The 19,306-nt window shown below is 47.4% G+C and overlaps 1 protein-coding gene across 1 annotated transcript in view; it reads right to left on the bottom strand.

The window, feature by feature from the left end:
* CACNA1I (calcium voltage-gated channel subunit alpha1 I) overlaps positions 1-19,306 on the bottom strand; it is a 154,207-nt gene that overhangs the window by 13,015 nt on the left and 121,886 nt on the right. Inside the window, exons 11-28 of the mRNA XM_065677709.1 lie at positions 19,104-19,289; positions 18,324-18,441; positions 17,678-17,833; positions 17,153-17,243; positions 14,920-15,122; positions 13,328-13,744; positions 13,095-13,195; positions 11,918-12,041; positions 11,023-11,091; positions 9,912-10,096; positions 9,450-9,576; positions 8,236-8,361; positions 7,668-7,757; positions 6,444-6,636; positions 5,235-5,386; positions 3,429-3,538; positions 2,696-2,829; positions 1,902-1,972 (exon numbers count right to left, since the gene is read on the bottom strand). Coding sequence (XP_065533781.1) covers positions 1,902-1,972; positions 2,696-2,829; positions 3,429-3,538; positions 5,235-5,386; positions 6,444-6,636; positions 7,668-7,757; positions 8,236-8,361; positions 9,450-9,576; positions 9,912-10,096; positions 11,023-11,091; positions 11,918-12,041; positions 13,095-13,195; positions 13,328-13,744; positions 14,920-15,122; positions 17,153-17,243; positions 17,678-17,833; positions 18,324-18,441; positions 19,104-19,289 — 2,653 coding nt within the window. The remainder of the gene's footprint in view (positions 1-1,901; positions 1,973-2,695; positions 2,830-3,428; positions 3,539-5,234; positions 5,387-6,443; positions 6,637-7,667; positions 7,758-8,235; positions 8,362-9,449; positions 9,577-9,911; positions 10,097-11,022; positions 11,092-11,917; positions 12,042-13,094; positions 13,196-13,327; positions 13,745-14,919; positions 15,123-17,152; positions 17,244-17,677; positions 17,834-18,323; positions 18,442-19,103; positions 19,290-19,306) is intronic.

A 19,306-nucleotide genomic window follows, 5' to 3' on the forward strand; every position in this document is an offset into this window, starting at 1 on the left:
GCAATAGGAGGCAGAGAAAAATTGAAGACCTAACAGGTATATGGTGGTTTTGAAAAACTGAACAGCGTCTGGTCATTGTCTGAATGCATGTAGTCATTGTGTCTGTGTGAGGATCATCCACTTCAGGAGTCTAATTTAGTCATTTCAACTGCTGTGCCATCCAAATTCAAGAGAAAGATAAATGACTCAGCCTAGGACAGAGCAGGTCTCAGAGGCTTGATCTGAGGTCCCAGGTGTGCTTTTTGCCACCCTGAGCAAAACCCTTCACTGCCTGATGACTCAGTTTCTCCATCTTCATGACAAGGATATGAACATTTCCTCCTTTCTTCTTTATTCTCTGTATTTTGGGGGTAGAAGTCGGGTCTCATCATTTTAGTGCAATTATACTGCAAAGTCCTCTTACCAATGGCAAGCCAGCTCTTATTATCTGTATGCATCTATCTGGGTTGCAGAATAAACATGCCACAGGCATGCAGATGCTGGATCTGGAGACCTGCTCCAAACTCAAGACCTGCTCGAGTTACAGGTCCTCAGCTGAGAAAAATCAGCTTTTGTGGCTCCTGGAACAGAAAAGAGCCAGGTGCAAAGGAGCTGCACTGACGGAACTAATAAACATTACTGGCCCAAAGCTGCCTGCTGTAAGAACACCCTTAATCTCCTGTTCCTTCATTGCCCAGTGTATCTCAGCCCCCAACTATCCTGGATGATGATATTATTAAATATCCCACATATGAATTATGTAATTATTATTTTTAGACAAAACCACAAATTATTATTGTGTAATAAAAGACATGGGAGATAAGAGCTCAGGATCCATAAAAGATTACAGTGTTTTTCCCTTCCTTTTGCGCCACAAGATTTGTCTAATTCAGATTGACATTTATTGTCACCAGAATCAGAAGTAAACTCCTTGGGTAACTCCTCATGCTGTTTTCAGATTGATTTTCAGCTCTGCATCACTCCTTGAGACTGGCACATTAGCGGATAAATCAACTGACAAATGTCCGTGCATTTTGATATCATGCAATATAGCTGTTTGCTTGGGGTCTGCCAGGGGAATGGTCTGATGTATGATCAGTAGAGCCACTTGGTACCATTACTCCTTGCTTAACAATTCTCTCTCAAGGATGCAGAAGGAAGGGGACCAGTTTCCCTGGCTGTTCATCCATCACAGAGGATCCTCACAGTGGGCTTGAAGCCTGTGCAAAGCACCATGTCAGCATCTCATTCGGGAACAGCTGCCGCTCACAGCTCATGAAATCCTTCTGTCTAGCTGTCTTGCAGTAGACACTTAACTGCCGGCTGCGTGAGCCACAACAGAGCGCGTCACTGCTTCTTATACATGAGAGGCTCAGAAACACAAAGGGATCCAGGAGGATAAAAGGAGAAAGTAGAAAGGCAGAGGCATGGGCTAAGAAAAGGAGTGACAGGAGTGCGAATGAAAGAGAGGGAAGGAAAGAGAGCACATGCGGGAAAGAGAGAGAGGGGCAGAAACACAAAGACATCTTTTCCTCCTGAAATGGCTGCCAGTCACTCTTCCCTTTTTATGGAGAGGAGAAAGAGAGGCTGGGGACTAGCCACAAGCAGTTAGACACCAGCTACACATGATGGGGAAAAAAAAAATCTGCCCTTAACCAGAAATCAAGCTTTATATCATTCACCCACTGGAGAACAGAGATGAGAGGTGAGCTGTACCCCTGTGTTTGACATGATAACCTGGACAACACCTATCTGAAGAGAGATGTATCTCTATGAACAACATGAAAACTTGGACAAACAACCTTCAGGCAGTTGCCTGCATGACACAGTAGACACCACCTCTGAGCCTCCACAAGAATCAACCCTTTTGAAGAAGGGTGCAGAAAACGAGAGTCTTTAGGAGAGCTGCTGGTCTGTTTTACCTGTGGCAGGGCTTGAACAACTGTATCCAGCAGTGCTCGCATTCCTGTGGCCATCTTCAGTAGCTTCAGGACTGCCACAACAAGCACAAGATAAGTGTCACTCAGACTGAGCTCAGGAGATCCATCCTTTGCGTGCTTACTAATAGCACACTGTCTTCCCTTGCCCTAGAATAAGTTGATTGTACCCCTTAGCCCCTTTCTCCCTTATTTTGACTCTACAGCCCTGGTGGTTCTTTCTCCTCCAGTCCACCTCTTTCTTACTAATTGCTGTTTCTTCCACCCATGCCTATCGGGCTTCCTTTGCTTTACCCACAGTCTGGTCAAGAGCCATCTTTTTTACAGAAATATGTATCATAGTTCCTCTGCACTGATTTCGTCACTTTCTCTTCTATCAGCTATCAACTGTTAAGGCAGCTTAGCACACCTTTACCACCACCAGGAAGATTCTGTCCCCTCCCTGAGCAAACTTCAACCTGCTTGGTGACCCCTTCTCCAAACACCACTTCCATACTTGCCCCATAAAAGAATAACAGGAAAAGTTCAGCTCTCACATGATCTGCTCACCCTCCTGGTCATTCAAACCCTGTTAAAACCACTGCCTCTAAATGCCTGGCTAAGGGAAATCAGAAAGCCTTAGCCTCTAGGCAGTTCTTTGTCACGTCCCCTGCCTGCCTCCCTCCAAGGGCTAGAGACAGAGTAAGCCCTGACTCTACAGCCACTGTTCAATGAGTCATGGCACCAAGTCCCACTCCACAGCCACCTACAACCCTGCCTCTTGCCAGTGTCTTTCTCACCCCGTGCAATACGCAGCACCCTCATGATCCGGATGATAGTGGGGTTAATTGGGAGAGCAGCATTGATTTCAATCTCTTCCAGTGTGATGCCCATGACAGATAGCAGCACAATGGCCAGATCTAGCTGGTTCCACCTTAAGAAATAAGAATTAAGAGAATAAAGGAAGATGGAGCTTTTCCATTTCTCTAAAAAAGAAAGTGAATTGTCTCCACTTCAGCCCAAATATTTCTTTACGCATGAGTTCAATGCCCCACTCTGAGTCAGCCTATACAGGCTTTTGCAGACAAACAGAGATTCACTTTGCACACCCCATGAGCAGCCAGAGGCAAGCCAGCCTGATCTGAAAGCATGGAGCTGTGTTACTATGGTGCTATGCTTTGACTAATGGGCTCAGCTTTTTACAGCCTTACTACCTCGAATCAGCTTCCTTATATATGTTCTGCTTCAGCATGCTCCCAGTTTGCCTCAAGCTCAGGAAAAAATGGCTCTCTCTAACCCCACCTCCTTTGCTTTCTAGCCTAACCAGCAGGTGCCAACCAAAAGGCAATTTTTGGACAACTCTTACTATCGCCTAGGCAATGCAGTCATGTGGGCTGATGCTAGGTCCATGCTGTGCGGAACTGAGAGGCAGTCAGGGCACTTATTCCAACTCATACTCCAGATAGGGCTCCATCCTCAAAGCCACCACAAACCCAGTTGTCCCACAGCCAGTTGACATAAGCCTCTGCTCACCTGTCTTTGAAGAATCGCCGCAGACCGAATGCCACCAGCTTGAGGACAGCCTCGAAGACAAAGACAGTGGTGAACAGGTAGTTACAGTACTTGAGGGCGGTCTCCAGGGACTGCCAACAGAAAGAAAGGGAAAAGAATAAGGCAAAGCAACATCAAGCACATAACTTCTGGGGGGACTCTCCTGAGTGCCAGCAATTCATTAGGGGATGGGGAAGCTGTCCCATGCCTCCCATCTGTTTGAATGTGCAGGTTGCCAACTAAGGGCAACTGCCAGCTGTCTCCTCTGCCCCATGTTGTTCTCAGGATTCATTCTTGCTCCTTTCTCCTGTACTGCTCAGCATAATAGGGAGGAGGAAACTATTGCCAGGGGAATCCACCAAGTACCATCAGCCTCTTCTGCCATTAGTTCATGCCAACTGGATGACACCATGTTAACAGCACTGGCATGGCTATCAACCAGGAGTGAGGCACAAAGATTACTCCAGTTGTGGACCCATGTCACCTCTGATGGGAGGAAACCCCTCTGTGCCTTGGTCTGGAGCAGTTGTACGTCCTATCTCTTAGCTGTTGGGCTTCTGGTTCTCTTATGTGCTGCCCCTTCTCCACCACCAAGGACCAGTGTGAGCAGTGGGCAACATTTGGTGGCACTTTGTACTGGAAGGGTTCAAAGTGCTTTGGGAAGATTCCTTAGCAGAGACTGACAGCAGGCTGGCATGGCTGGACCTGCGTTCCAGGGAAAAGAGCTGAGGAGTAATGAAAAGGGGTGACTTGTTCAGAAACAGAAGCCTGATGTGAGGATGACAACAGATAACGGTTGGGAGTTCCTGCAGAGGAAAACTGGGCACCATCAAGGGCAAGATAAAAGCTGGGCAGTTGGGCAAGATGGGCAAGAAACAGGAGCCTGGCAGTAGATTTGAATGAGGACAGGCAGATTCAGTTCTTGATCAAAGCCTGAACTACCTCGGACAGCACCTGCTCGCACATGAGAATTGTCACCTAAACCAAAGGTCTCCTGAAGCAAAAACTAAAATAGCACTGCACAGATATCAAGATGAATACTTTACATATTGAGGCAGAAATCTCCTTTGACATGTACAGAATACATTTTTTTCCCATCAAAGGCATCTATATCTTTGCCAGGAACACTGGGAGGCGCATGGTCTTCCCCAGCCAAAACAGTACAAAATTTATTTGGCCTTCAAGGCTCTTTACTCAGCATCACACCCTGCAGCTGAAAGAAGCTCTGCTCAGCACTTTGGTCCTGCACCTTCTCTTATGGAACAAAGGTGGCTTGGTGAAGACATCTCATCCCATGACACTCAACCAGCCACCCTAGTACCCTCAGCTCAGGCCATATGGTAGGGAAATTGGACCAACATTTGGAAATCTGATGCAAAACCTGGAGCTCCCAGGACACTGCTGCTTCCATCACTCCTCCTGTTAGAATCCAGGGGAACAGAAAAAGCAGACCAGGCAGCTAAATTTGGATGACCCACATATCCCGTTGATAGAATGAATATAAAGCACAGATACTCAATTGCGCTATGCATTCTAGGGGCCTGACTCTTGCTTAGATGCCTTCTCAGTATTAATTTTAATGGGTAACAAGTGTCTGAGTAGGGGCTATCTTTATGGATACATATGAAACTCTTCACGTAACTTGACCTACTAGATTAAATCCTGCAACTCTTAACAGTACTTTTTTAGAGGCACTCAAGTGACCTACCTATGCTGGTGGTTATCAGACAGCAGTTGCAAAACAACATAATAACTAGAGGCAGGGCTTATCTCCATGATCTCACTCACCACAGGTTGGTTGTAGTGCTCCAAGGACATAGTGACCACGTTGAGGCAGATGATGAAAGTGATGAAGATGTCCAGATAGTGGCTGGTGCAGACCGAATGAATAAGGAGGCGTATGGGGCAGTAGGTAGCATAGTACGGCAAACGCTGCGCCTCTTCAGTGGAAAGAGGGAGATGGGCAGAGTTAGGAAGAAATTGGAAGAAAGAGAGAAACACTGAGGAGGGAGCAGGCATAAGAGTAGTAATAGGTGTTGAAAGGAAAGGGAATAAAGGTGGGATAGAGAAAGAACAGAAAAGGATAGGTAAAAGATAGGGGACACAGGAAGGAGAGAAAAAAGCTCAAAAAAAAAAAAGAGAAAAGTAGAAGTGGGGAAAAAGAAGTTGAAAAAAGACAAGGAAAGGAATGCTAGAAGGAAAATCGGTTAGTCTATGTTTGTGGGAATGGTGCTAAATCAGCATTTCATGCCTTGACAAATTAAGATCACAAATGACAAAAGGGAGCAGATGGTTCCAGGAGAGGCCCCAGGTTCTCACAAGGAGAAGGAAAAACTGAAGCAGAGGAAGGGAAAGCATGCCCACAGGCTGTGAATGGAAGGAAACCATCAGTTTGGGGTAGTAAGGATGATTTCCAGGGGCAAGTATGCTTTTGCAATTTTTGTCTGAAGGTAATACAGAAGAGCATGGAAACACCAGGAAGAGGGCTTGCTTCACCACAGTGGGTCTGGGACCCAAGGAGTGACACTACAACACTGATAGAAAGAGCCAGGAACAAAACACCTCTTCTTCATATATGGGGTTAAACACAAAGGATGGTCTGTCCAGATCTTCTCCCAAACACCATCTGGGTTGTGCAGAAGCCCAGGTGGGACTATCCAAAGCCCAGGAGGTGTACCACTGCGTGTATGTCCTATTTTGACAGTGCATGCCAGCACGTGCACAGGGGTATTTTTGGTACATGTTATCTCACAAGGGTCAGGGTGTTCAAATGCCAGCAGCTTCCCCAGAGTCCCAGCACTGTCAGGCACCCCTCTTCCCCAGATTGCCCTGGTGAGGTGCGTAGTGACACAGCAGTGGCACGGGAGGAAGGCTGAGAGCATGGCACAAGCGATACGATTCAGAGACCAGTCCATTGTGAAAGAAAAAGAAGAGGAGAAGGTTTTTCTTAGAAAACCTCGGCCTACGAACCGACCAAACACTTAGGCTGTGCCTTACTCCTTCGCTTCTTCTCCAGGCGGCGCAGGCGCTTCTCCTCCCGACGGCGTGCTTCCTCAGCCTCCTGGTGCTGCCGGCACTTGTGGAAGTTCTCCACCACCACCCCCACAAACATGTTAAGCACAAAGAAGCTGACAATGAGGAGGAAGGATATGAAGTAGAGGAGCATCCAGGGGTTGTTGTTGGTCACAGGCTGGAGGAGGAGAGAGAACAGAGGCAGTTGATTGATTTGGTATGTGACTGTACGGAAATGATGGAAATAGGACCTGCCAGGGTAATTAGCTGCTGGGGAGGAACTATGGAAATCAGGGGAGTGGGCTGGGAAGAGCTGGGGCTACAGGCAGGGCAGCTTGTGATTGGTTGGCTGGATTTTGGCATCAGCTGACAATTGATGGAATGAGAGGGAGTCCAGGTCCCATCTTTGCAGTCCTTTCTGCACAGTCACCCATAATTCAGACACAACCCCATCTGTAGGTTGAGTACATCAGTATGTGTGTAAAGGGTACAACCTTTACCAGTATGTGGTAAAATGGGTGGCCCAGGGACTGGGAACACATCTGGCTCAAGGACAAATGTGAGACAAATTCAGCTCGAGACCACATTCATGCACCACCAGAATGGTAATGAGACTGGAACAGAAATGTCATGCAGTCTTGGAGATAAAGGAGGCCCTGACTTTGACTGGGGAAAAAAGCCTACAGAGCAAACAGTGGTGCACCTTGTGCAGAGGTTCAGAGGTAAATGGAGCATCACCCCTGAGGTTCAAGCCTGTGGTACTGCACCCCATGGCAGGTGCCTACATTAGACTTTATCAAGGTCACTGCATTAGCAGTAGAGGAATAGGGATGCAGTGGGCATCAGCCCAATAGTCCCTGCTTTAACAGGGTATTAAAATAACCATCTGTGGACCAGAAGAGAGCCAACATGCCCAGAAAGGCACATGGCATTCATGCTCGGTCACTACAAATAGATAAGGGCTTGCTGTGAGATCCAAACTCAGTAGAAGGTGAGAATTACCACAAATACCCACTTGCACAGCCACAGCTGCACTTCCCAGCATGGACCAGGCATGACTGTGACCCCCGTGCAAATCAGTGAGCAGAAGATTCAGAAGGGCCATGGAAGGGACTCCTGCTTTGAGGGAGGTGTCAGAAGCAAGACATTAAAGCATGCTTCTGCCTGAGGAAAGTGAAAAAAGGTCCTTTCACAAGGAAGCCTTTGTACCTGCTGGTCAACAGCCACAGCATCTAGTCCATTATACATAATATTGACCCAGCCATCCTTGGAAGCCAGAACAAAGAGGGACATCAGAGCCTGCAACATACAAAGAAAAGCAGATGTGGAGCAGGTGCATCTGTCAGGCTGGAAAAAAAAAGAAATCATGGGTTCACACTCTTAACATACAGAGTGTTGAAATACTCTTCCTGCCTGTGTCTCTGCACACATCAAAACCTGCTTCTTCCCCCATGGAGGAAAAGGAGGGGGGACAGGAAGCCATGTGCAGCCAGACCCACCAGAGGAGAAAGGTTGTGAAGAACATCTGCTTCACAGCAGGAAGAAAAATAAAATCAAGCTCTCTGCTGCCACCACTTTTCCGTGCAACCTGTAAGCATCATCCTGATTCCAACCCACTAGTGACACAGCTTCTGCATGGATACCCATGCTTAATAACCACCACTCAGGGGTCAGGAATCCCAGGCACTGCATCTGTGCCCCAAGGAGAGGTACATATAGAAGGAAACAAACTCTATGCTGGGTTCCCATCAGAGATAGAGGCTGTGGACACACTCACCTGTCCCAGGTTGTCAAAGTTATATTTGTGGTGAACCCACTTGTAGTTAGCAGCCACACAGTCGGACCGGTTGGTAATGTTCCTGATGTCAACTCCCAGGCAGTGGTAGAACTTCCCTTTGAAGAGCTGCAGCAGAGGAGAGACCCATCAGACCCTTTCCCCACAGGGTTCTCCATGCTACCTGGGATGTGCAGAAGCTCCCGAGATGTTGGGTTGGCTGCAGGGCTGCAAGCCACATGGAGCATGACAGGTAGGGGGGACCACCAGCGCAACACAAAGCAAAGCTCAAACATTGCTAAGGAGCCAGGGCCACCCTCATAAACCCACACCTGACTTTTCAGCCTCCTCCACTGCCTCAAGCTAGCAATGATTGTAAACCCTTACCATCTGGCAGCCTTTAGTGCAGCCTTTTGGGGTGCAATTAGAGCCACAAATCTATTCAGTCCCCAAGAGTAATCTTCCTTCTCTGCTTCCCAGTTACTGAGAGATCTGATGGGAAAAGATCTCATCTGAGGGTAAAGAACCAGAAAAAAACATCCCCTGCTTCTCAGATACCTTTTTTTCACAAAGCTGCACTGTACTGCTGTGGCTCTTCTGCCCAGGGCTCCTTTCCCCATATGGAAGGTACTGGATTGTGCGTTTGTACAGATGCATCAGAGCAGACTAAGTATAGCGCATTCCCTGAGATGGAAATAACACCCACACCCTTGCTCCTCTGCAATGCAACAGCCGAAAATAAAGAGGATTAAACAAAAAAAAAAAAAAATTAAATAAAAGGTTGTGGGTGGATTTAGGGCTCAGAGCAAGGGAGAGAAACGGAGCTGACGGATGGCACGGTTCATGCATGAGGGTACTGAGCTGCTTGATCTTGTGGTATGACATGGACGTGCCCAGTGAGCCCTATGCTCTGCCAGTCCTGGACTCTCCCTGTAATGCTGACCCAAACCATGATCCAACTCCTGCCAGGTATAAGCTTCAACTCCTGTCTTCACACCCAGCGAAGCCTGCACTCATTGAGTGCCTGGATGTCCTTGCCAAATGCTGTGGGGACATTATGGTGGGATACAGCTCATGGAGGAGGACAGATGCAGAACACGTCCTGGTTTGCCTGTATTCCATCCTCTGCTTGGCTCCCTGTGCCTGTCGTAGCATGTAGGGGTACAGGCACCCATGGTAGGGGCACAGGGGCAGCTTAATGGGCAGTAACAACCTACCTGCACACCCAGGATGCCAAAGATGATGAAGAAAGCACAGCAAATGAGGACAATGTTTCCTATGGGCTTGAGAGAAGAAATGAGTGTCTCCACCACCAGCTTCAGGCCAGGGGCTCGGCTGATGACTCTGGAAGGGAAGGACAGGAAGGGATGACAGAGGGACAGGGCAGGGATGTTTGGCCTAAGCTAAACATTTTGAGCAGCAGGAGTGGACCCCTTTCTCCCTGTCCAGTGACCCATCAGGGGGATCACTCTCCTGTGACTAAAAAGCCTCTTCTGTGCCATGGGTTGGTTGTCTGATTAGGTACCTCCAAGGCTAGAGCCATAACGGGAACCTCCCTGAGGTTTATGGCTTGTCAAAGACCACCCTTTGCTGGGCACAGCTGGAGCTGACTCTGAGACCCTTCTGGGGGAGGCCTGGCGGGAAGAAGGGGGCTGAGCAGGGCTTGGTGGGGCTCTGACCGGAGGGGACGCAAAGTGCGCAGCAGCCGGAGGACTCGCAGCACCCCCAGGATTTTGGCTCCGCCAGCAGAGGCCACTGAGACCACAATGTCAATGAGAGACACGAAGACCAAGAAGCCATCCAAGATGTTCCAGCTGCTGCGGAGATAAGCCTGATCCCCAAAATACAGGCCTAGAGAGACTACCTGCAAGAGAAGGGAGAGGAGAGGGGGTTAAATGGCTTCTCTCCATGTTGCCCTGGTAGAGGGCCGCTGTAGAGAGAAGGGAAGGATGGAGAACAGTTACTAACTCCATATGACACCAAGGTGTCATCTCATCTTTCACCTGGAAGGCTATGAAAGAAAACGTCTTTGGAGAAAGTGGTGGCACATATCTCTAGAAATAACAGGGCCATGGTGTCTTCTCACCTTTCCTTTGCCTCTCTGAGGAACAGGACACCGTAGGGAACGTGCAGAAAACCTTTCCCTGGTATACCACAGACCTGGGACAAGTCTCCCAGATCAGAGATCAACTGGGAGGTAAAATCCAGCACCAAACCCCATACTTTGATTCTTAAGGGGGTAGTTTGATTCTCAGGAGTTCTCAACACCAGCAAGTGCTACAGAATTCTCTGGTTTTGGGGAAAGCTGAATATCCTGCAAATCGTGGCCGTAATCCAGATATGAATTTTGGGGGTTTAATTTCAGGTGCCCAGTTTTAGGACTCTTTCCCAAACACAAAAGGGGAATAAAAAGTTTTCTCCATTGTTGAAAAGTATTTAGGCACCTACTGAATAATTATCTCAACTAAGAGCATGTTATTAATATAGTTGTTGTTTCCCCCATTCTTGCAGGAATGGTCATTTGACAACATTACAAAATCCATACCTGAAGACCAGCTATTCCTCCCATATACTAAGACACCTTTGGATTTAAAGCCTAGGATAAACATCCCTTCCACACCTGACAAGAAAGAATCTAACTCCAAGTAGTATCTGCCTCTACCAAGGCAGAGGGAAAGATTGGCACACTTGAAAAGATGGAGACATTTTTAAAGTGTGCTGACCAAAGGCAAGCCATGCTGTTCCTGACACCAGGAAAAGGCTCTGAGCTGTCCATCTCCAGTAACTTACCTTCAGTGTCATCTCAGCTACAAAAATTGCTGTGAAAATGTAGTTGGACACAGTGAGAAAGATTCTTTCCTAGAAAAAAAAAAAACAGAGAAAGGTCTTAAATGTGTCTTGAGTTCTTGTTACTTTGACGGGTCCCTCCGATGAACTCAATATATTTTGTTTTCCTGGAGAGGGTCTGAAAGTTGGGGAAATAAGGGATGTGCCCTTGGCAAAGGTCAGTGATGGGCAGCTTTGAGCTCATACACCTTGGAATAGCCCTGTGCCACAGCTGGGACAGGATCCTATGCAACTCTGCAAGAGCACAGTGGATGGGATTTGCAATGCATCCTGAACATCTGTTTTCCAGGCACTATCTGCTAGCACTGCTCAGTCCTGACCTGCTGCTGTGTCCTGCTACTCCTTCCTGAAGAGCTGCTGAGCACTGAACACTGGATTGTGTGTAAGTGCAGTAGAGTCTGGGGGTCAGCTAAGGCAGACATGCAGAAAAAGCCAGTTTGCTTGCCTGCTTGAACTATCTCCATCTTGAGCCATAGCTCAAAAGCAGCGTACATGAATGATGGCATGCCGTTCCTACAGAATGGAAGTTACTTGTGTCTTTCAGTTCCCAGTCCCTGTCCCTTTTGCCAGTCATCTCTTAACTGCAGATGCCTGGACGACTCACTGTCCAAGAGGGAGGGAACTAGCATTACTGTATTATAAAGTGGGTTGCCTTATTATAAAACCCTGCAGGGGAAGCACACACTATATGATGATTAATACTTGGGCATTTGAATAGATGAATGGGAGCTGGTCTTTATTGCTGAAGTTCTTCCAGAGGTCATAACAATGCCAGGAACACTTACAAACCTCTGTCAAATGTTGTGCTAAAAAGCTGGTTAGAGGAAATGTTGCTCACCGTACTTCTGTGTTCAATCTGTGGTCTCTCCAGGGCAATGGTGATGCAGTTCAGGAAAATGAAGGCCAGCACAACATAGTCAAAGAGCTTGTGAGCAATGACCGTTTGGCAGAGGAGGCGAAACCTGCAAGAGAGTTCTAGTAGGCACCTGTGCCTTGGGCAGAGCAAAGTTAGGAGCTGTGAGGACAGAGAATTGAGAGGTCTGGCCAAAAGTGGATTCTGACATAGCAACTTTCCTACCACTGATATTCATGTCCCTTGCCATGGCAATATCCCAAGGCGGCCCACAGTCACATAGGGAGCCTAAAGCAGAGCAAGGGCAGAGCAAGGAGCTGAGCCCTCATCTACTGCCCCAGTGGTTTCCTAACCACTATGGCTCTGTGCTCCTCTCTTGTCCTTTAGAGAAGAGGCTGAGTTTCATTTTTTTCTCCCAAACAGGGGAAGAAACCGTGAGGCAAAGAGGCCACATGATGAAAGCTGAGGAGAGGCAGGTAGGTTGGAAGTCATGAGGACCTCACTCCTGTCCACTCTGAAAGACACCTTTGTCCATAAGAATAGGTGTCACACAGAGCAAGGAGTTCTCCATCATGACCTATAATGAAGCCTTCTTTACACATGGGTGAGAATACTGTCAGCTGGGGTAGATAGACATTTTCTCCTGGTGGGGAAATTAGCAGGAAGAATTCATCCCAAATTTCTTTTTTCAGGCAAGAAGAATCCTAACTTTGCCCTAAAAGGTGTGATAAAACTGTTGATAAGTTGGTACTGGGACTGAAAATGAAATGGAGAGACTGTTCTGGTACCAGGGGAGGAAATATCAGTATTATGGAGTTGTTAATAATACGTTCCTTCTCCTTTTTGTGTTAATGTTAGTATTCCCTGCCTTGCTTTGCTATAAATATTAATGATTACACAAAAGAAAAATGGGATGCTCCAAAGGGTGGTAAAATCACAGTAACTATTTAGGATTCTCATCCTTTCTTTCATCTACAGAATCAAGGAAGAAAGCTGTTGTTTGGCTGTAGAAGTGGGGATGGAGAAGTCAAAACACAGCCTGGCAAGCTGGCAAGTTTGAAGTTGCAACCTAACATGCAGATCTAGGGCAATAGCCTGGCAATAGCCTGGCAATAGAATCTGCCCCATTTTTCAACCCTCTAAGAGCAAAAACTGCACAAACCTGTTTTGTGGAGAGAAGAGATATATGGACCAGTCTTCCCGTAACTCACACCAGTCTGGCTTATAGACTTCCATCATCTTCCGGATGCGAAAGCACAGGGTCTGGAGAGACACAGCAGAAGCAAGTGCTACTGGTTACCTTCCACATGGTAGGGAGACTGAACTTGAAGATGGATTTGTGGTTTCCAACAGCACTGTGGTGTAACCCCAGGTTCCTTCCACCCAAGTACTCACGTAATCTATCTCTTCATCATCCTCTCCCCGTTCCTTGCGGTTGTTCATCTTTGGGAAGATCTCTTTGGCAATACTGGGCATTTTGCCATTGCAGTCTTGATGCTCACCGGCCCCAGATGCTGTTCCCAGCTTATGGGTCACTCTGTGGCCAGATGGGATGGAGGCCAACTCCAGCAGGTCACAGGAGCCTTTGTTGTCCAGGGAGAGGGTCCGGCGGTGATGAAACACCCTTCCTGTCCTATCTGGGTCCCCATCTGCTGCCCTGTGCCTTTCCCCAGACAGGAGGGATTCGTGCTCAGCAGAGGGAGGTTTGTGCTTCAGGCTGTGTCCCCGGGCCAGGCTGTTCCAGCTGGAGCGACGACTCCCCCAGGCTCCACTGCAGCCCCAGGCACCATAGTGGGAACTGCGAGAGCTGGACTGTAAGACAGTAGGAAGGGGATTCAGAGACTCTGGGCACAAGGAGGGAGCATGCGATCCTATTTCAGATCACAGGTTTCCCCTGGCCTCCTAAGCCAGGAGCTTGCCATTTTTCAGCCTTTGAGGTAGTTGCATGGTGGGAATTTAGCAGCAATCATTGTAAATCTGACAATAAATCAATAATGAGTTAGCAATGTTGTTGACCATGATTACTTTATAGCACCATCTGTGTGCAAAGCGCTTTTGGGGAAGGTAAATAACAAAGCCAAGGGCCAGGTGCCTGATGTTGTTACACCCACACAGAGCAAGACTAAAGCTCTCCAAAAATCTCATTGGCAGCTTTTTACACTGCCCTGGGGTAAAGGATAACACAAGGTACAGGGTGATGGATAATCTGACACACTGCCTTTGAGTTCAGTCTTAGCAAAAGGAAGAAATGAGAGAAACAGGCCTGTTGGTTACAGTCCAGTCCAACCACATCATCAACTTATCATGTAGTATGTGGCTGCCAGCTCTCCCTGTTTAGAAATAACAGGGGTATGAACCCTCTGAGCACTGATGCAACCCCCAAAGCTGTGCGTTTTAGTGGAAAGCCCAGAAGCTGATGTTACAAGGTGGGTAGGTCTGAGATGCATTGGCTAGACAGCCAGCAGTGTTTGGGGAAGCATTAAGGGGCAGCAGGACCTACTATGGGGAGCTTCAGTTCAAGATTTCTCTCTTCACTGTTACAAAAGCTTCCAGAAAACTCATCTGTTATGGGACTTAACAGTTTTGGCATCACCCAGTTATTCCTATGCCTTTAACTCACCCAGGGCATCATTTTGTGTTCTGTGCTCTAGGAAAGCAAGGAAAGAGCAAGGGGACAAAACATGTTCCACTCTAAGAAGGAGACTTTGTCTTCTTGCTGTTCCCCCTCTCATGCCAGAGGAATATAAAAGAGCTGAATCCCACACTCAGTGGAATATAGGTCAGCAACCTGGAAATTAACTTTAATAATCTGGAAATTTAGATAAATAATGTGAACCGACCTGGCTTCCTAAAAACAGGCAATGTGCTTGTGTTTGAAGTCTACAGCAGCAGTGCAATCCTCCACAGCAATCTCCAGCTGATGGACAGAAAGACAACAGAGTGCTTGGACTTCAAAAGAAGGGTACAGCACATTTTTAGTCACTCACCAGGGATCGCTGGTCATAGGTCATTCTCCCCAGGGACATCACACTGCTCTTCCGGGAGCTGACAGCAACATGGATCTGGTCAGGCTGCAGGGAATTGCGCGAAGAGTTGGTGACCCCCCCAGCAGCCAATGGTGTGTTGGAAGAGGGCAAGGATGGGTCCAAATGACCATTAGGTGTCACAGGAATTGCACAGAGCTTGGGATCTGGGTGGAAAGATGCAGAAAGAAGAAAGAGAAAAGAAGAAAGTGGGTTCCTCACTATCCAGTGACTGTTTTGGTGTCTGAGCTGTTTAGCATGTTAGCAGCACCTAGCAGAATATTATCTGTTTCGCATCAATCAGCATGGATTCCTTCTGATTTAGGGTATTGTAGCAAAAACTGGGAAGACTTTGAAGTAATCTCCTCAGCCCCCAATTCTGGTAGCAGCAATCCTTGGGGCCAGGCAAACAAGCAGAGTGCTGGTCAGGCAGGCTCAGGCAGCAAGGGCTCCCCTTGATGTGTGCTTCTGCACGCCAAGAACAGACACCTGCACCTTCAGGCCTGAGCAAATACTGTCAGACTGGCCATTTAAAGCAGTTAAGCTGAGACACTGAAGAAGAGACTAAGATGTGAGGAGATCTGCAGCCATCCGTGTGTTGGGGTCGTCTTTAAATCCCTGCAATCATACTCTTCAACCCAGTCTATCCTACTACGCTGGACCTCTTCAAATGACTCATCATTGACCTTGAAGGTCCAAGCTACCTCTGGGTGGTATGTTAGGCACTGTGGATGACCATCAGCATTGTCAAGATGGATGGAGAGGATGGGGTCTGGGATTTTAATGCCTGAAAGGACTGGAACAATCATTTCTGTTTCGACAAAAGTCACATATACTTGCCTGTACACAGTGTCACAGCCATGAGTGTAGCATATACCATAACCACTTCTCTATCTGCCCTCCGGGTTTGGCTGCCTATATTCAAAGTAAACTCTGATATGGTGTAGCCATGTAACCCAGGACCACACTGCTGTGAAAACAGCTAAGTTGCCATAAACAGCTGTGACAAGCCAGCTCTTTATGCCACTGCTCCTTGTTGTGGGAGCTGCATTTAAGCTCAGACCTGTGTTTGTGGTCTTTGTCTGGGTTATGCTGTGAGTATGCTTGTGCTTGTTCTTGCACCTTGCTGAGCCCAATCTTGTCTTGCTGACTGGACTTTCTGGCTTGGCCTCAGACCTGTCTCACCATTGTGGACTTGCCTAGCAATCACTGAACCATTGGCTGACCCTTGCTAGCGTCAGCAGACCTGCTCTGCTCACCTCATGTATGAACTGTGCCTTTGTCAGTGTGATCCCTGCCCTCCTGCCTGGCTGTCCCCGCCACCTCAGCTCCTTGCTCACCATCCATCACAGAGCAAGCTACTCTTGCTGCTCCCTGCCACACAGTCCTGCATGAAGTACAATACAATTTGGACCAGGGAAATCTGACTGTTTAATTAAAACAAAGCATCGCGAAGGCCCGCGGCGGGTGTTGACGCGATGTGATTTCTGCCCAGTGCTCTGAATGTCTATGATTCTACCTCTTGCACAAAGACTTGCAGTCTTCAAGAAAAGACTTTGAGGGGTGGAGACCTTACCTGTCAGTCTGTAGGCAGACTGTTCCGACAGTTAATTATCTTTTCTTTAAAATATATCTTTTTTCAGTCTGAAAAAAAGATATATTTCCTTTTTTGCCTAGCTTCAGCTTCCAACCTTTACAATCTCATTACGCTTTTTCTTCTCAATTAAAGAGCCATCTACCATCAGAAATGTCTCCTTATGTTTGGCACTTACAGAGTGTGCGATCAAGTCACTTCTCTGGTTTCTCTAAGCTTCATTACCTCTTGCAATAAGACAAGACTTCCAGATTTGTCTGAGTCCTTTTTAATGTGTTGGTATCCCCTATCCAAATGTGAGTCCAAGATATTGACACAGTATTCCTTAAATGGTGCCCCTGAAGCTAAGCAGGGATGGTCTCACTCCTCAACTCCTAGTTGCTGTTCTGTAGGTCATTCAAGAACTGCTCCCTTTAGCTACCACATTGTTCAGGATGCCATCACAGCCCTGTTTTTCTGCAGATAACACCACAAACTAGCACAAAGTTCAAAACAAAAACTGTAAGGTCTTGGAGATTGAAGTAAATTTTCTGCACAATCTGCTTTCAGACTTCTCACTAAACAATGGGTGATAAGCAAATATGGCTGTTTGAGCTACTGTACCTGAGCCTTCCTGGGCCTCTTGGAACTGATCTAACTCATCCATGTTCGATGAACTCTGATCTTCATCTGAGTATGACCGGTTGGCATCACCCTGGAACACACAAATTTAGAAGTTGGGAACTCATAAACAGAAAAGATCTTTTGTTCTTGTCTTTTATTGCTGGAACAACTGTAAAACTCTCCTTGGCAGCCAGGCACCAGTGTGATCACTGGAAAAAGTCTCACATGACCTGAAATGGCTTGATGTACTGCGTTCTTGCTTTTGGAGGGACAAATGACTCACCCTGGTAGGATAGGGTCTGTTGCACAGGGTGGAAATTGTGAGCTCTCTTCCAAAGGGCTTGTCTCTTTCCTTGCAAGAATTAATACTGTTGGTTTGGGGTTTTTTTTTAATGAGGCCTACCATGAACTTAACAAGAGAAATGGCAGAAGTGTGATACTTCGGAAGTACTCCACCCCAGCACCCTCCAAGGTCCCCTTTTTAGTACCTCTGTTTCGCCTGATGAGGCCTCAGTGGCAACTCACCTCAGCCTGGAACCCTTCCACAAGAATAGCCACCAGCAGATTGAAGAGGACGTAATTGCCAAATGTCATGAGAGCCACAAAGTAGAGGGATGCCCATGGTGAGGTAGAGGCCATGCCATTATACAGCACAACATTCCAGTCCTCCTGAGTTAGGATCTACAACCAGGAACAGAGGCCACATAAACATGCAGGAAGAACTCAAAGGGGATTCTCAGAAAAGGACAGTGAAAGGGTATGCCTCAGGACCACAGTGGTCCTTTAACTTCCCCATAACCATATACACACTGTCCCCTGTCACTGTCCATCTGTGGTAGTGCCCAATAGTTTTAGCTGAGTAAAGAAGAAACAAGAGCAACTATAAGGACAGTCATGTTCTGAGGTGATGGTATTAAATACAGGAGTTGCCACACAGCTGTGATATTTGCAAACTGTCTCCTAGGGAAGTAGGAGTGTCTCTGTCTGAGAGATATACCAGTTGGTTGGTTATAGCACGCAGTTGTTTTTCCTCCAGACATCACTTGCTAGTGCTTTTTGTGCGGCCTTTAGTGCTGTTAGGAGTAAGTGCAACACTCCTCAATGAGAAAAAGCACCTCCTGATCCTCTTCACTTTGCCCTGGCCCACCCATAGGGAGAAAAGTGGGCTCACCTGGAAGACGGTGACAATGGCCCACAGCAGGGAGTCAAAATTCTTCCGGTCAGGAACTGTATCTCCTGTGTCTGTCCTGAGGCTGAACTTGCAACCAAAGATGTGCATTCCCAGGATGCTGGGACAAGAAGTGGAGATGGTGTCAAATACAAATGTCTCTGCCATCACAATGAGCTCATCAGAGTCGTTCTTTTTTCCTCCCAACAATCTAATGCAATGTCAAAAAAGTGAGGGGTAGAACAACACAGCCAGATCTCTGAGACTTATCTGTGAAGAAGGAGCTGTGTATTGCACCCCTATAACTCACCAAAACCATCTGTACTGCTTTAGAGCAATTTCCCACTAAATTGTCCTTCAGAACTGCTCTCTTCATCATTCTTGTTTGCTTTCATTTTTCTTCATCTCCCTACCACTGCATCTGATGAATGTTCTTGGTTGCTTCCTGACACCTTTCTGCCAGTCAGCCTCCAGTCTGAACTCTTCCAGCAGCCAGTGCTGATTACCAAGAAACTTCACCTATCCTACGATGGGACATGATGCTCAACACACGCATTTGGTGGCAGTATTTCTCCAACCCATCCAGGCCAAATCTTCCGCTGCTAAGCCCAATTTAGTGCAGCAGTAACCTCAGCCCTTATGAACAAATAAACGTTCGTCACTGCTGCCTGAGCCTAGAGCAATGAGCAAGATGAGTCATGCAATCATGCTCTGAAGTTGCTGTCTACATGAGCCATGCAGTGCCCCTCCAAAACACTGTGTGGCAACTAATTGCCTCCTCACCTGAATATAAAGATGAAGAGCATGAGGAGCATGCAGAAGGTGGCTACGTTGTCCATAGTCTTCATCAGCACCACAAGCTGGCGGCGCAGTGCGGGCATGAAACGCACCAGCTTCAGCACCCGCAGGAGACGGAAAGTCCTCAGCACAGAGAGCCCCCCATCTGCCTGGCCAATGATCTCCCAGATGCTATGGCCCGGAGAGGC

The sequence above is a fragment of the Lathamus discolor genome, chromosome 1 (assembly GCF_037157495.1).
Source record: "Lathamus discolor isolate bLatDis1 chromosome 1, bLatDis1.hap1, whole genome shotgun sequence".
Taxonomy (NCBI): domain Eukaryota; kingdom Metazoa; phylum Chordata; class Aves; order Psittaciformes; family Psittacidae; genus Lathamus; species Lathamus discolor.